General features: G+C 43.7%; 1 protein-coding gene across 2 annotated transcripts in view; it reads left to right on the plus strand.

Annotated features, from left to right (window-relative positions):
* DPP10 (dipeptidyl peptidase like 10) overlaps positions 1-15,115 on the plus strand; it is a 709,461-nt gene that overhangs the window by 534,453 nt on the left and 159,893 nt on the right. For both annotated transcript variants that reach the window (XM_033946860.1, XM_033946861.1), the window contains exons 6-7: positions 407-459; positions 565-646. In XM_033946860.1, coding sequence (XP_033802751.1) covers positions 407-459; positions 565-646 — 135 coding nt within the window. The remainder of the gene's footprint in view (positions 1-406; positions 460-564; positions 647-15,115) is intronic.

Raw genomic sequence — 15,115 nt, forward strand, 5'->3', positions numbered from 1 at the left:
AGGCAGCCACTAATCATAATTGATTATATCTAGGAAAATATTCAGCTGAATATTTTCCTAAATCTAGCCAGTCAAAATTGGAGTTAATGATAAAAATCACTAACCCGCTCCTATAACAGGTTGACTAAATCAAAGTGTATGTTGTGCACTTAAATGTATAACTGTACTTTTGTGTGGCAAAGTGGTTAGAGCTACGACCCAGGGCAAGTTTAGGTTTAGACATTGTCCTTGTCCAGTTCCAATGATGACCGCATATGAGAACCAAAAAAGATAATTCTGTACTGTGTCCTGAATGAAAAAAAGATCTAGAAGTCTGGGAATGCTCAAGAAATTAGTTTAGGAGTTTTTGAATATTTACCTCTCTTGGATTTCAACTTTTAATAGTAATTCTGGTTTGTCATTGCAGGTTTACCATTTTTCTTACACAGCATCATATGTAATTTACAACATACATACAAGGTAAGTAATTATGCTTGCTCAGTCTGCTGTAAATATTTAATTCATTGAAGATGATTTCAATTAATATTGTATGCATTTTGAAGTAAAATAAATGCATTTTTTAAGGGAAGTTTGGGAGCTAAATCCTCCAGAAGTAGAAGATTCAGTTTTGCAGTATGCAGCGTGGGGAGCACACGGACAGCAACTGGTAAGTATGATCTTTATGTTAGGAAGTCATGAAAAGTGATTTAAGTATTGCATCTATGACTTAAGGCTGCTTTTACTAAGGTGTGCTAGCGTTTTTAGCACATTCAGGATTTTAGCGCGCGCTAAACCCGCGTTATGCTTCTAGAACTAACGCCAGCTCAATGCTGGCGTTAAGATCAAGCGCGCACGGCCATTTAACGCACGCTATTCCACGTGTTAAAGCCCTAACTCACCTTTGTAAAAGGAGCCCTTAATCCCAGGAAAAATGATATAAAATCACTCCTCTAGTACATTAAACAAACTTCTTTTGCAAATAGAGCTATAACAACTTTAGATGAAAGATATGCTCAGAAACACGGAGGCAAAAACAAGGGGCGAACCCCAAGAATATCGCCTCACCACCCAGTCATTGCATATAATTGGATTGTAATGAAATGATATCAATAATAATAAAACTCTAAGCGCTCATGCGCACTTAGAGTTTTGTGATTCCTGGCTCCATGAGATGTGCCTCCGTGCCGAATTCGATTTTCGAACACGGAGGCAGGCCAGAACACTGCCGCTTGCCAAGACAACTGAGCGCAAGGTGGAAGCCCGCGCCGAAGAAAAATATTTTCCCTGTTTTTTAGGGAAAAAGTGAAGTTTTCATTATAATGTGGGGGGTTACATCCCCCCAAACCCCCACAACGCCGGTGCGATCTGTATTCAGCAAAGTGGGGGGGGGGGGGGTTGCCCCACATATCCCCCATCGGAGCCCCTTAAAACACTGTTTTTCTTCGGCGCGGCTTCCGCCTTGCGCTCAGATGTCTCGGCGCGCCTTTGTCGGCACGCGCTTTTGACCTGTCACCCTGCCACTGGCCTAAAGTATGCACGAGCGTGCGCCTAGGTATCTTTAGCTTCCCAGGCATGCCGGGGCTGCACTTACGCTGCTGTTCTCACTGGTCCAGTGTACCATCAATTGGTTGTGCGACGCATCCCCCCAAGCACGAATGAGGTGCTGAGCAGCGCAAGCCGCTCCACGGCAGCAACCGCTGCTCTTCCAAAGCGCCCCGGGTAGACAGGCAGGACCCGAGCAGGAGCATGGACAGGGTCCCCGCGGGGGGGAGGCGGCAGGGGCCCCCTCCAGCATCATGATCACCGGCGGGCGAGGAGCAGAGTGACAGGAGCTGGGCTCAGGGGCGCGGGGCACCTCTGGGGAAGGGACGGCGGCGCCACCTGCTGGCGGCGATCCAACAGGACACCCAAGCGGAGGGGAAGGGGCTTTTTGCTCGCCAGGTCCCGACCAGGCATCGCCTGAAAGGCACTTTTGATTCTTTTCCTCCTCTAGAATGCATGCAAAATACCGCTGCTGTAGCTGCACAGGAAAGTTGGGGGGGGGGAAGGGAAATGCTGCTGCACAGGGAAGTGGGATAGGGGCAGAAGTTATCTTGAATCACAGGTTCCGACGTGGCCCGTTTCGATCCTGCATCAGGGAACCGAATAGTGCATTCAATAGTGCACTATTCGGTTCCCTGACGCAGGATCGAAACGGGCCACATCGGAACCTGTGATTCAAGATAAATTCTTTGTTTTTGAATCTCCAGTAGCACAAGAATAAGTTAGACTGTGTTTTTGCAGCAAAGGAAAAATCTCTTTATATCATTTAATTACAATCCAATTATATGCAATGACTGGGTGGTGAGGCGATATTCTTGGGGTTCGCCCCTTGTTTTTGCCTCCGTGTCTCTGAGCATATCTTTCATCTAAAGTTGTTATAGCTCTATTTGCAAAAGAAGTTTGTTTAATGCACTAGAGGACTGATTTTATATCATTTTTGCTATATTCTCTTTAATCACTCATAGAGATACAGCACCAAAGTTTTTGGTTCCCCTTTATCTATTTTGACTTAACCCTTTCAGGACCAAGGGACATATTTGTCCCATAACTTTAAAATCCTATAAATTTTGATTGGGATAGTCTACAGTTCTAAATTTGATATGTACGGATTCCATATGATACTGCCTTTATGTAAACAAACTGGTTCCGACATTCATTCATTAGCGTCGTTGCCAGATTGACGAGAAGATTCACTTGCCACACTGTCCATAAGCCAGAAGTTTGATTTTTAAAAAAAAAAAATAATGATATTTCACAAAAAAAATCAATTTTTTGGCATCTGCAAGCCCTTTTTACCATAAAAATGTCGTCAAAACCACAAAAATTGGCCTACGATCCTTATGGTCCTGAAAGGGTTAATCCCAGGAAAGGCAGCTCCTCTAAGGACATAACCAGGTCTCTTTATTCAAGAAATCTGCTATGCTTACAGGCATTTGGTCTAAAAGCCCTATTTGTACCTTTCAAACAACAGAGTTGCCAAACTCAGACATAAACAATGTTGATTATTAGATTAACTATATATCGGAACCCTCATTTCATTCCAGCTGCTGTCTTTATACTAAAATATGCTTCATTTATACAGGATATAAATAATTTTGGATCCTAAATATTGGATGAACTGTTCTCATACATATTGAATCAAAAACTCAAATTGGGAATGTGCTAAATATTCTTTCACCAAAATAAATATAGAGGTCCTTTTACTAAGGCGTGCAAACTGATTTAGCACGTGCTAATCGATTTAGTGCACGCTAAAGATTAGTGCACGCTAAATGGCTATGGCGCCCATAGAATATAATGAGTGCCTTAGCATTTAGCGTGCGCTAAATCGGTTCCCTCGCCTTAGTAAAAGGACCCCCATAGTTTGATAATCTGCACAAAACTGATTCCCAAGGGCCCCTGTTTCACTTATGCTGCCTCAGGGGAATCATCTAATGCCCGCTACTACTTAATCCCTTCCTGGAAGTCGCCATGAAAATGATGCCGTGAGGACCCGGCTGTCTTGCCTTACAAAAAAAAATTTCTTGAACTTCTGTAACAATACTTGTGCAAAGATAAGTGCATTGCCGTGCTGAAAAGGGGGCGGCCTCCCTGAAAAGGGGGCGGCCTCCCTCCCACTCCTCTTTTATCTACCCCCCCCTTTCTCCGCCCCACCCCTCCCCCTGGCTACTCTTGGCAACGGCTTTCGGCCGATTTGCCATTGCTCCTCCCTATGGGGATCGGAGCTGTTTCTTTTCAGCAAAATTGTTAGATCTTAAGCAATCATGCAGGAAACTTGAAAGGAAGTTGAAAAAAATACCCAAATGATGTATTCATAACCAATTCGAGAAATGCTATTTCTTAATATAAACAGAAACTGATAGAAACAAGAAATAATTATTATTCTAATTTAATTGTATTAGATGGGTTTTTTTTATTAGTAGATTATTTAATTTAGTTAACTGTTTGGTAAAAACAGATAAAATTACTAACACTTCTTTTTTTTTTTAAATATCTTTACAGTACTCCTCCAAAATTCATGAGAGTTATGTTCCAGGAACCCCCGTGAATTTTGAAAAACCGCAAATACGGTTTTTAGGCCGGGGAGACAGGAGAGGGCGGCTGGAGAGACAGGAGAGGGCAGCCGGAGCGCCTGCGAGTGAAGGAAATCACTCGCTATATGCTCTGACCGCCTCTTCCTGTACTAAAGTCGGGCCTCACCAATCAGGAGCTGCTTTGACACGCAGCTCCTAATTGGTAAGGCCCGACTTTAGTACAGGAAGAGTCGGTCGGAGCATACTGCGAGTGATTTCCTTCAGTTGCCGGCGCTCCGGCTGCCCTCTCCTGCCCGGTCATTCTCGGTCGGAAAATATCGCAAATGACCGGTACTACGAACCGCAGACCGCGAATATGCGGGGGGCACTGTATTCATTTTAAAGCCAAAAATGTGCAACATATTATACAGTATATAAACTAAATATAATCAACCCAAGTGGTCAAAATATCTTTTACTCATATAGAGAATATATGAGTACAATATATTATATAGACATTTTACACTCCAACAGCACTTAAATTCTATAAAGTTATATTTTGTGACAAATACATATATCATTCCCCCCTTTCTAAATATCCAACAATTGCACTCAAAAGTATCTCCACACACCTCTCCACATCCACCCACCCTGGACATGTATGGTCAAAGGGCAAAATCAACAATCACTCCTTACAGAATTTTGTCAATGGCTCTCAAACATTCATAAATTTCCTATAATGGCCCTGCTGTATGGCCATCATACGTTCCATTTTAAAAATGTGGCATAGAGATTCCCACCAGAAAGTATAATTTAACCAATCCCAGTTTTTCCAATTCCTCAAAATAAGTTGTATGGCAACCCCTTTCACAATAAAGAGAAGTTTCTTATTATGGGAAGATATTTGGCTTTTGGCCCTCATAACATGCCAAATAGCACGGTATCATGCATCAATGCCACTAACACTTCTAATGAACAACCTCCAACAGTGAACCAATTGGATAATTATTTTTAAGCAAAAGTGTAGATAATTGCATCTCAATTTTTGAGCAACTTGAATGATTTGGGTATATTTAGAGATAGGAACGAAGATGTTCCTGTAGATTTAATTATTTGGACAATTTACCAGTTTAAGATTTTATGGGTGCATTTTGATAGTAATTTATATTTGGAATCTCATGTCAATTTATTGATAAAAGTTGAGAAGAGTTAGAAGTTGAGAAAAGTTAGGAAGTATTTTAAAAAACATCATTTTTGATTGTTCGTTCAATCTTTGTTTTTATCAATGATAGATTATTGTAACGTCTATTTGAGTTGCCCAAAATCAATATTACATAAATTGCAAACTCTTCAAAATACTGTGATTTGTTTGATTTTTGAATTGAAAAAAAAGAGATAGAATTACATCTTATTTAATAGCAGAAGCCAGAATATGGTTTAAGTTTTTTTTGCACACTGTTTAAACCTTACCAAGGAGAAGCACCAATTTATATGAGGGTAGTGCTGAAAAGTTCTAAGCCCGTCCAAAAAGAGAATGGTGTGGATATGGTTCAGTCAATGGTCTGAAACAATGTCAAAACATTGGCCCTCGTTTGCAAAGGTGCGCTAAGCATTTAGCGTGCACTAAATCAACACGTGCGCTAAACATCCATAGGATAACATGCATACATTAGCGTTTAGCGCGTGATATTTATCGTGTGCTAAAAAGCATAGCGCACCTTTGTAAAAGAGGGAGATAGAATTATGTTTCTACAAATTGGCACTTAGCCCCTCTTTTACAAAGGTACGCTATGCTTATTAGCGCGCAATAAATATTAGCGTGCACTAAACACACGCTAAACGCTAATGCGTGCATGTTAGCCTATGGACATGTTAGGGGTTAGCGCACACATTGATTTAGCGTGCGCTAAAACGCTTAGCGCACCTTTGTGAAAGAGGGCCCCTTTCCTATTGTTTTTTCCCTTACTTGTTTTCTTTACTATTTTTAATTTGTATTTCTTTTCCTATTCCTTTCCTTTTGTATCATATGTTTTGTTTTGTCCGTCATCTAATATAATAAAACCCTAAGCCGCGCATGCGCACTCCCACCTGCGTGCATCCGTTTTCCGTGAGATGTAGGGCCCTGCAGGTAGGAGTGCGCATGCGCGCTTAGGGTTCTGTTTTTCCTCCTGTTTTTCGGTCTGGCCTGCTCCCTGCTCGCCTTGCGGTATTGTATTTTTTAGATGAAAGACGCGGCGGTGGCTCCTCTCACGATCCCCGCCTGCGTCGGACTTCCGACGCAGGTGGGGATCATGAGAGGAGCTGCCGCCGCGTCTTTCAACTAAAAAATACAATACGGCAAGGCGAGCAAGGAGCAGGCCAGACCGAAGCTCCAAATTTAACTGCCAGTTGGCCGACTCCCTTGCCGGAGTTATTTTTCAGTTTACAGGTGCCGCCACGGCTCCTATCACGAGCCGCACCTGCTTCAGAGAAGACTTCCGATACAGGCGGGGATCGTTAGAGGAGCCACGGCGGCACCTTTAAACTGAAAAATAACTCCGGCAAGGGAGTTGGCCAGACCATTCCTACCCTGAGTACTGAGCTGTGCTTTTGTTTAAGAATGCAATAATCGGATCTGCTTATAAATGAACTTATTCTATGAAAGAATCGCCAACTTGCGTAAACTAAGTGAGGCCCAGATGTAGGATTTCTAGACTAAGCTTTTAGCCTGGGTGAGAAGGAGAGCTTTGAATCTTCTGCCCCCTTGATTTATGAGGTGAAGACTGTGCTCAGCTGAGTAGCCCCAGAGCTGCTAATTGAAGGAGCTGAAGGGAGAAATAAGTCACGGTTTGTTGTCAGCTCCTGGAAATGGTTTACACTATTTATCTCACTCATCTTGGAACTGTAGCTACTTTTAGCTTAATGGTTAATGTTCAAAGCATTAAACTTAAGGTAAGAGTAGCCCAATAGAGCAAACAGGCTGAGAACCAGGACACGGGAAGGAAGCACTAGGGTCACTAATTACATAGAAAGGAGACACTGGGGGCACTAAGGACACAGTACGGAGGCACTGGGGCACTGTGGGCATTATGGACACAGGAAGGAGGTACTGGGGGCACTAAGGACGTAGGAAGGGGTACTAAGAACATAGGAAGGAGGCACTGAGGGCACTAAGGACACCTGGAGGGAGAGGACACATGTCCGCTGAGGTCCCAGGCAGGGATATGGCGCCCATGCGACAGAAAGGGTGTGTAGAGCTACACACGGCCCTGCGGCCAGGTAGAGTCTCAGCCCCTGTTGGGGCTGCAGATATGGTGCACAGTGAGCAGCAGTAAGATACTGCATTTTTACCGTAGCTTATTTTTCCGCAGGCATCAATAACCTGTTCTAATTCAGTAATGCAGGTTACAAGTAGTTTACTCCTGCAGTATACGAATAATGCGACTTGCTTACAAACTCACAAGCTGCTTTTACTCTGCTCTCTGGGCTGCCAGTGCATGACCTGATGCTTCCACTGGTTGAGCGGCTGCCTCTGCACTCAGAGGTTAGAAACATAGAAAGATGACGGCAGAAAGGGGCCATAGCCCATCAAGTCTGCCCACTCTATTATCCCTCCCCCAACTACCCTCCAAGGAGTCACGCACAGGTGGCATCACCTCTACACTACCCTCGTAGAGATCCGACACGGGCATCCCATTTTTTCTTAAAATCTTGTGTGCTGCTGGCCACGATCACCTGCTCCGGGAGTTCGTTCCAGTGGTCTACCACTCTTTCTATGAAGAAGTACTTCCTGGTATCCCCATTAAATTTCCCGCCCCTGATTTTCAGCGGATGTCCTCTTGTGGCCGAAGGACCTTTGAGAAAGAAAATGTCATTTTCCACCTCTATGCGACCAGTGATGTACTTACATGTCTCAATTATGTCTCCCCTCTCCCTGCGCTCTTCGAGAGAGTTTAGTCGCAATTTATGCAGCCTGTCCTCGTATGAGTAATCTTTGAGCCCCAAGATCATCCTGGTGGCCGTGCGCTGAATCGACTCAACTCTCAGCACATCTTTACGGTAGTGTGGCCTCCAGAATTGCACACAGTACTCCAGATGAGGTCTCACCATGGATCTGTACAATGGCATTATGACCTCCGGCTTCCGGCTACCAAAGCTGCTACAAATACAACCCACCATTTGGTCTAGCCTTGGTTGAAGCCTTTTCCACTTGAATGACAGTTTTCATGTCTCCACTAATGATCACCCCTAGATCCCTCTCTGCTGTAGTCCTAGCCAAGGTTGTGAGATCAAATCCAGGTGCTGCTCCTTGTGACCCCCGGGGCAAACCACTTAATCCTCCAGTGCCCACCGCTTTGAATGTCTGCTCTGAAATGCCAAAGCCACAAACAGGTGGTATACAAGTCCCCATTCCCTTACCCTTTCATCAAGCCCCGTATCGTGTTTCCAGAGCTGAGATTGTGATGTCATAATGGCTCATTCCAACAATGCTTAAGAGCCAAACTGATCAGTGAAGTCACAATGGCTTGATTGCTCTATACTCAGCGAACATACCAATATTAACAACTTTTGATAGGTATGCATTCTATATTTTAGTAGGCTTTCTTTGTTTCTTATTTAAGTAAACAGTATGTGTTAATTAAATGTTATGATTGTATTTATTAGGCCCTCTTTTACTAAGGTGCACTAAGCGTTTTAGCTGCTAGAGAATGACACAAAATTCATCACCTTTCCCATCCCCGCGGATAACCGTGGGAAACCATCTTCATGTCATTCTTTAAGAAGAGAGGGAAGAATCAAAGTATGAATTGCCACTACCACTGACCCGCAAGCTTTGCTTTGAAGAATGCTGGTGTAGAAGGACTGAGGTTGAAATAGACACTAGAAAATGACATGGGATTATTTCCCACGGTTATCCACGGGGACGGGAACGGTGATGAATTTTGTCACCGTGTCATTCTTTAGCGCACATGTAGCATGCGCTAAATCAATGCGTGCTCTAACCGCTAATGTGTCCATAGGATAACATGCACACGTTAGCGCATGATTAACATATGCTAATATTTATCGCACGCTAAAAAGCATAGCGCACCTTAGTAAAAGAGGGGGTTAGTATTTATATTATTTTAATTTGTTTTGTGTAGACTCCTGATGCAGGAACCTATGGCCTGGCTGCCCTGGGTAGGCCCACTCTTCTCAGAAACTAAGCAGGGTCAGATCTATCTAGTACCTGGATGGGAAACCACCTGCAAATACCAGGTGTTATAGGCTGAGGGTCCCTATGTTGGACTGCAGTGACATAGTAGAGACACACACTACACAGGAGAAGGCAATGGCAAACCACTCCTCTACTTTGCCATAAAACATCACAGGGTAGATTCTGCACTGTACCCCCCTCCCCCACCTTTTGCTAAGGTGTGCTAACCAAATTAGCGCGCGCTAAACGCTAAAGTGTCCATAGACTAACACGCACGCATTAGCGTTTAGCACACACTAATCGGTTAGCGCACCTTCGTAAAAGAGGGCCTGTTTGTTGCCAGGGGGCAGTAGCCAACTCAGTGGCCTAATCTATCCATCCATCCTGATGCAGGCTGAGTGGCCAATTTCTCCAACACATGACCCCACCCAATTCTGCCCCTGCCCCGCCCACTTCCACATCCAGCTCCTCCCCATTCCACCCAAGCCATGCTCACACAAAGCCTCCTTTTCCCTTATTCTAACTATGTTTCCATTTGATTTTCATGTTTCTTACTTGCATGGTTTGCCTTTTTATCTTGATCAATTTTTTTGTAATTTTGTAATTTTTATTCCGATCAATTTTATTGAAATGTATGAATTGCCTTTTTATTGAATTTTATTGTGATTTTCATTGAATATGTATGTATTGTTTTTTTTCTCATGCTGTGAGCCGCTTAGAACCTCCCCAGTATATTCAAATATATTTATTGAGCTCAACAAAACTAGGTAACAAGAAACCAAGCAATAACAAGCAAGCTCAGCATTTTGAATAACAAAACCCGTACCTATAAATAAGAACCCCCCCCCTAACCCAACACAACCCACCCCAAAATAAATAACCCCCCTCCCTCCCAGGGTGCTCCTTCCAAGTACATCTCAGCCAGAGAAAATTTCTCAAAAAGCAGGTGAAACAAAGGAAAACAAAATACAGAAATTCAACAATTTAGCAAGCGGCTTCGGGCCAGCGGGGTCATAGTTGTCCAGAAGGGTTCCCAAGTGCGTTGAAAGACCCGGCCCCTCTCTTCTTTCAGATGTGCTCCAGCCACCTTTGGAGAGCCTGGAACATGTGTGGATGTGTGTAAAGTCATCTACACATGCTCAGAGGCCCTCCAGATTTGACTGGAGCTCGTTAGGGGGGAGGGGGCTTTCCAAAACCCGGACAAATGCTGGATTTTGGAATGTCCATCTGGGAGCCTGGACAGTCCTCTAAAAAGAGGACATGTCTGGGCTTTTCCGAATGTCCGATAACCCCAGTTGAGACGGAGTGTTGGGGAAGAAAACTTCAAAAAAGGGTTTCTGTATGAATTGGGTGGTCTCGGGTGAAAGTTCAGAGGGAAGTGGGTGCTTCAGTTAAATGGGCTCTAAGATGGCCAGCAACTGTTTTGATTGTTTGCCCGTTTGATTATTTCGCTAATGGAAAATCACTTAAAATGTGTGCATGAAAGAGAGTATGTGTGAACACAACCTGTTCGATAGAAACTGAAAGGAACATGTCAGAGCGTAAAAGATTCATTTTTCTTCGGGAGCAAGCTGAATGCTTTGAAATTTTTCAGAAGTGGAAGTTGAGATGTCTAAATGAAGAGCATGGCTTCACCTCACACTTATTAGCACCGAGTAATCAAAGTGGAGAATACGTCTCTGATGTGCACCTGCTTGGCAGATTCCTGTTCATTTATCCAAAAGGGAGGAGGGGAACTTTTGATGTCGAGTGAATGAATGTCTGAGTAATGCTGAAAAAGAATCCACTGAAGTTTTATAAATAGTCTTATTGAATTTGGAAAGTTGACTGTGTGTGAGTCACTCCGTGCGGCAGAATCGGACAAAGGTCTAAGACTCAAAGCGGAAAATAGTCTCAAAGTGAAAGAGTTGCCAGCAAAAGGAAGAGGGGGGGGGGAATTGAAGTGAGGACTTAATTTGAAAATACCTGTTCCTTTCTTTGATTGTGGGGTAGTTGGGAAGACAAAGAAAAAAAAAAAAAACAGATACATTTTTCAGCAAAAAAACAAATTCTGAACATACATTTTCATTGCATATATCAAAGGGAAATACAATACATAAGAACATAACATAAGAACATAAGCAATGCCTCCACTGGGTCAGACCTGAAGTCCATCGTGCCCAGCAGTCCGCTCACGCGGAGGCCCAACAGGTCCAGGACCTGTGCAGTAGCCCCCTATCTATACCCCTCTATCCCTTTTTCCAGCAGGAAATTGTCCAATCCTTTCTTGAACTCTAGTACCGTACTCTGTCCTATTACGTCCTCTGGAAGCGCATTCCAGGTGTCCACCACATGCTGGGTAAAGAAAAACTTCCTAGCATTCGTTCTGAATCTGTCTCCTTCCAACTTTTCCGAATGCCCTCTTGTTCTCTTATGTTTTGAAAGTTTGAAAAATCTGTCCCTCTCTACTCTCTCTATGCCCTTCATGATCTTGTAGGTCTCTATCATGTCTCCTCTGAGTCTCCGCTTTTCCAGGGAGAAGAGCCCCAATCTTTCAGTGTATGAAAGGTTTTCCATGCTCTTAATCATTCGTATCGCTCTCCTCTGGACCCTCTCAATTCAATGCACGAACTGTCTATATTCAATAGGGGTAAAAAAATAATAATAAATTCGACCATATATAAGAAACTAGAGCTGATGTATTCTATCCAATGCAATTTTCTGAATCAAATTCCCCAAATAACCCCAGGAACAGGTCAAAAAGACCAAGGCACCAAGATTTTTTTTTTTTTTGGCCTGTGTAATCTAACAAACAATCAAAAAGTACTTCTCTTAAGGATGATATTTGTTGCAGCAGGCAAAAGGAGGTTATTATGATGTCATTGTCAGTCAATCAGTATCTCTATTAGTGCAGAAGGGCAACAATTCCCCCGCGTCAAATGCATCAAAGCCCATTCATTTCCTTGGGGGCTAGGTGCATTTGCTATGGGAGAATCGGTACTGTGGCTTTGTGAAAAGACCCCTAAGTTATCTGTTAAACAAAAATATTTTTATAGGTTGGACAAAACACATACGAACATAAGAGTTGCCGCTGCTGGGTCAGACCAGTGCACACTAACAGGGAAATTCCTTAACCAACGCCAAAACGTAGGTGTCGGTAGGTGCCCTTCCGATGCCTAAGTTAATTGAAAAGCGCCATCAGAAAAAGCAAAAAACATCAGTGTTGAAGTGCCTACCGATACCTAAATAAAAGATGGCTGGCATTGCGGCTAGGTAGCCACTTTAGGCCGTGGAATGCCAAAGTAGGCATGGTGAATGCCGGAAGTGGCATTAGGCAGGGGCTAAAGCGGCTACCTAGCTGCAACTCTTGGCAAGATTGGCAGCTGAAATGTAGGCCCGGAAAACCCTGGCCCACATTTCAGCTGCGGGATCCTAAAGTCAGGCTGCAGGAGCCATAAGCTGATCGTGGCTGCAGCTTCGGGGAATCCTGCTGGCTCAGCTGATCAGGGGAGGGAGAAATACCCATGCCATGATCAGCTGAGTAGCTGCAGTATGGGACCCTCTCAGACATCGGCAGAAGGGATACACACTCCCTCCTATCGGAACCCCTGAAGAACCTCTCCCCCAACTGCAGTAAGCAGGAGGGATGCCCACTCCCTCCTGCCTGCAGGTCCCCATGAACCCATGATCCACCTGAACCACTGATACCCCTAAACCCCCCAGCCCTGATCTCTCCAAACCCCCACCGAACTCATGTCTCCCCAACTGCCGATATTTCCGAACCCCCTACCCTGACACCCCCTGATTGCTTATGTAAATCCAGTATGCCTTACAAAAATGTTAAAAAGAGCAGGTCCAAGAACGAACCTTGAGGCACACCACTGGCAACATCCCTTTCCTCAGAACAATCTCTATTGACCACTATCCTGATTATCTACTTTGGAACAACTGATAACTTTGCCAAAAACAAATACAGTAAAACCTTGGTTTGCTAGCATAATTCATTCCAGAAGCATGCTTGTAATCCAACGGAGACTTAGAGGAGACATGATAGAAACCTTCAAAATCCTGAAAGGCATAGAGAAGGTAGACAGAGACAGATTCTTCAGACTGTGGGGAACCGCAAGTACAAGGGGGCACTCAGAGAAATTGAAAGGGGAGAGGTTTAGAACAAATGCTAGGAAGTTCTTCTTTTCCCAGAGGGTGGTGGACACATGGAATGCGCTCCCGGAGATTGTGATAGGGCAGGGCACGCTACGGGGGTTCAAGGAAGGTTTAGATAAATTCTTGAAGGATAAGGGGATTGAGGGGTACAGATAGAATTAAGGGTACAGATAGATTTAGAGATAGTTTATAGGAAAAGGCAGGAACCACTTAACAGTTTGTGGACCTGATGGGCCGCCGTGGGTGCGGACTTCTGGGTGCGATGGACCTTTGGTCTGACCCAGCGGAGGCAACTCTTATGTTCTTATGTATATCAAAGCAAATTTCTCCATAGAAAATAATGGAAACTCAGACGATTCGTTCCACAACCCAAAAACTTTAATATAAAATACTATACGTACTTGTTTTGCAAGACCTCGCTCGTTTAGAACAGTCACTACACTCCTGCAGCGTCAGAGAGAGAAGAACCATCGGCTCAGTTGTGATGTATGTTTACTGTTTGTACTTGTATTGCAAGACATTGCTTGTATATCAAGTTAAAATTTAATCAAATGTTTTGCTTGTTTTGCAAAACACTTGCACACCAAGTTACTTGCAATCCAAGGTTTTACTGTACTTTGAAATACACAAACACTTGGCGAATCAAAACCTTTAACAGTGTAGTCACAAGGAAGCTGAACAAAATATAGCCCCTGTTTTACTAAGGTGCGCTAATCGATTAGCGCACGCTAAATTCTAACGCATGCATGTTAGTCTATGGATGTGTTAGCATTTAGCGTGCGCTAATTCGATTAGTGCGCGATAATCAGTTAGCACACCTTAGTAAAACAGGGGGCTAATGTTAAATAAATGAGCCTCAGAGCTGAAAGCAGGGCTGCAAAGTCACTGCTGGTTCACAAAGCCAGAAACGGCTCAAGAAGTTAGAAATCACAGGCTCCTCCACTAGACTGGGAAGAATGCAGTTTAAAAAAAAAAACCAAAAAACCCTCAAAGGAAACAGTCCAATTTCAGAAAAACCTGCATTTCAACCGTACTTAAATATGTCTCAAAACAATAGTGCCTAGTATAGTGGGACTATAAGTACAACTTGAGCAGATAAGTAACCTTTTTTTTTTTCATTCAATTTTTTGCTGGTTACTTAGGCCCTCTTTTACTAAGGTGTGCTAACCGATTAACATAGAAACATAGAAATAGACGGCAGATAAGGGCCATGGCCCATCAAGTCTGCCCACCCTACCCTCTATAGCGATTAACTTGTTCTATTGATCACTCTCTCCTCAAAAATGGATTTCCTGTCCTATTAACCCTCTTTCTTCCTCCCCTCTTAAAGTCAATCAATTTGTACCTTTGCTTAATCTTTGTAAACCGCATAGAACTTCACGGTATTGCGGTATATAAGCTGTTATTATTATTATTATTATTACTGTCCCTCCCCTCCCTTTGCCCTGTGAATAGATGTGTCGATCCCATTTGGCCTTAAAATCAGGCACGCTACTAGCCTCAATCACCTGCAGTGGAAGACTATTCCAGCAATCAACCACCCTTTCAGTGAAAAAGAATTTCCTGGTGTCGCCTCGTAGTTTTCCGCCTCTGATTTTCCACGGATGCCCTCTTGTTGTCGCGGGACCCCTTAAAAAGAAGATATCTTCCTCAGTCTCGATGCGGCCTGTGAGATACTTGAATGTCTCGATCATGTCCCCCCTCTCCCTGCGCTCCTCGAGCGAGTACAGCCGCAATTTGTCTAGCCGTTCCTCGTACGGGA

Source organism: Geotrypetes seraphini, chromosome 5 (genome assembly GCF_902459505.1).
Source record: "Geotrypetes seraphini chromosome 5, aGeoSer1.1, whole genome shotgun sequence".
Lineage (NCBI taxonomy): Eukaryota > Metazoa > Chordata > Amphibia > Gymnophiona > Dermophiidae > Geotrypetes > Geotrypetes seraphini.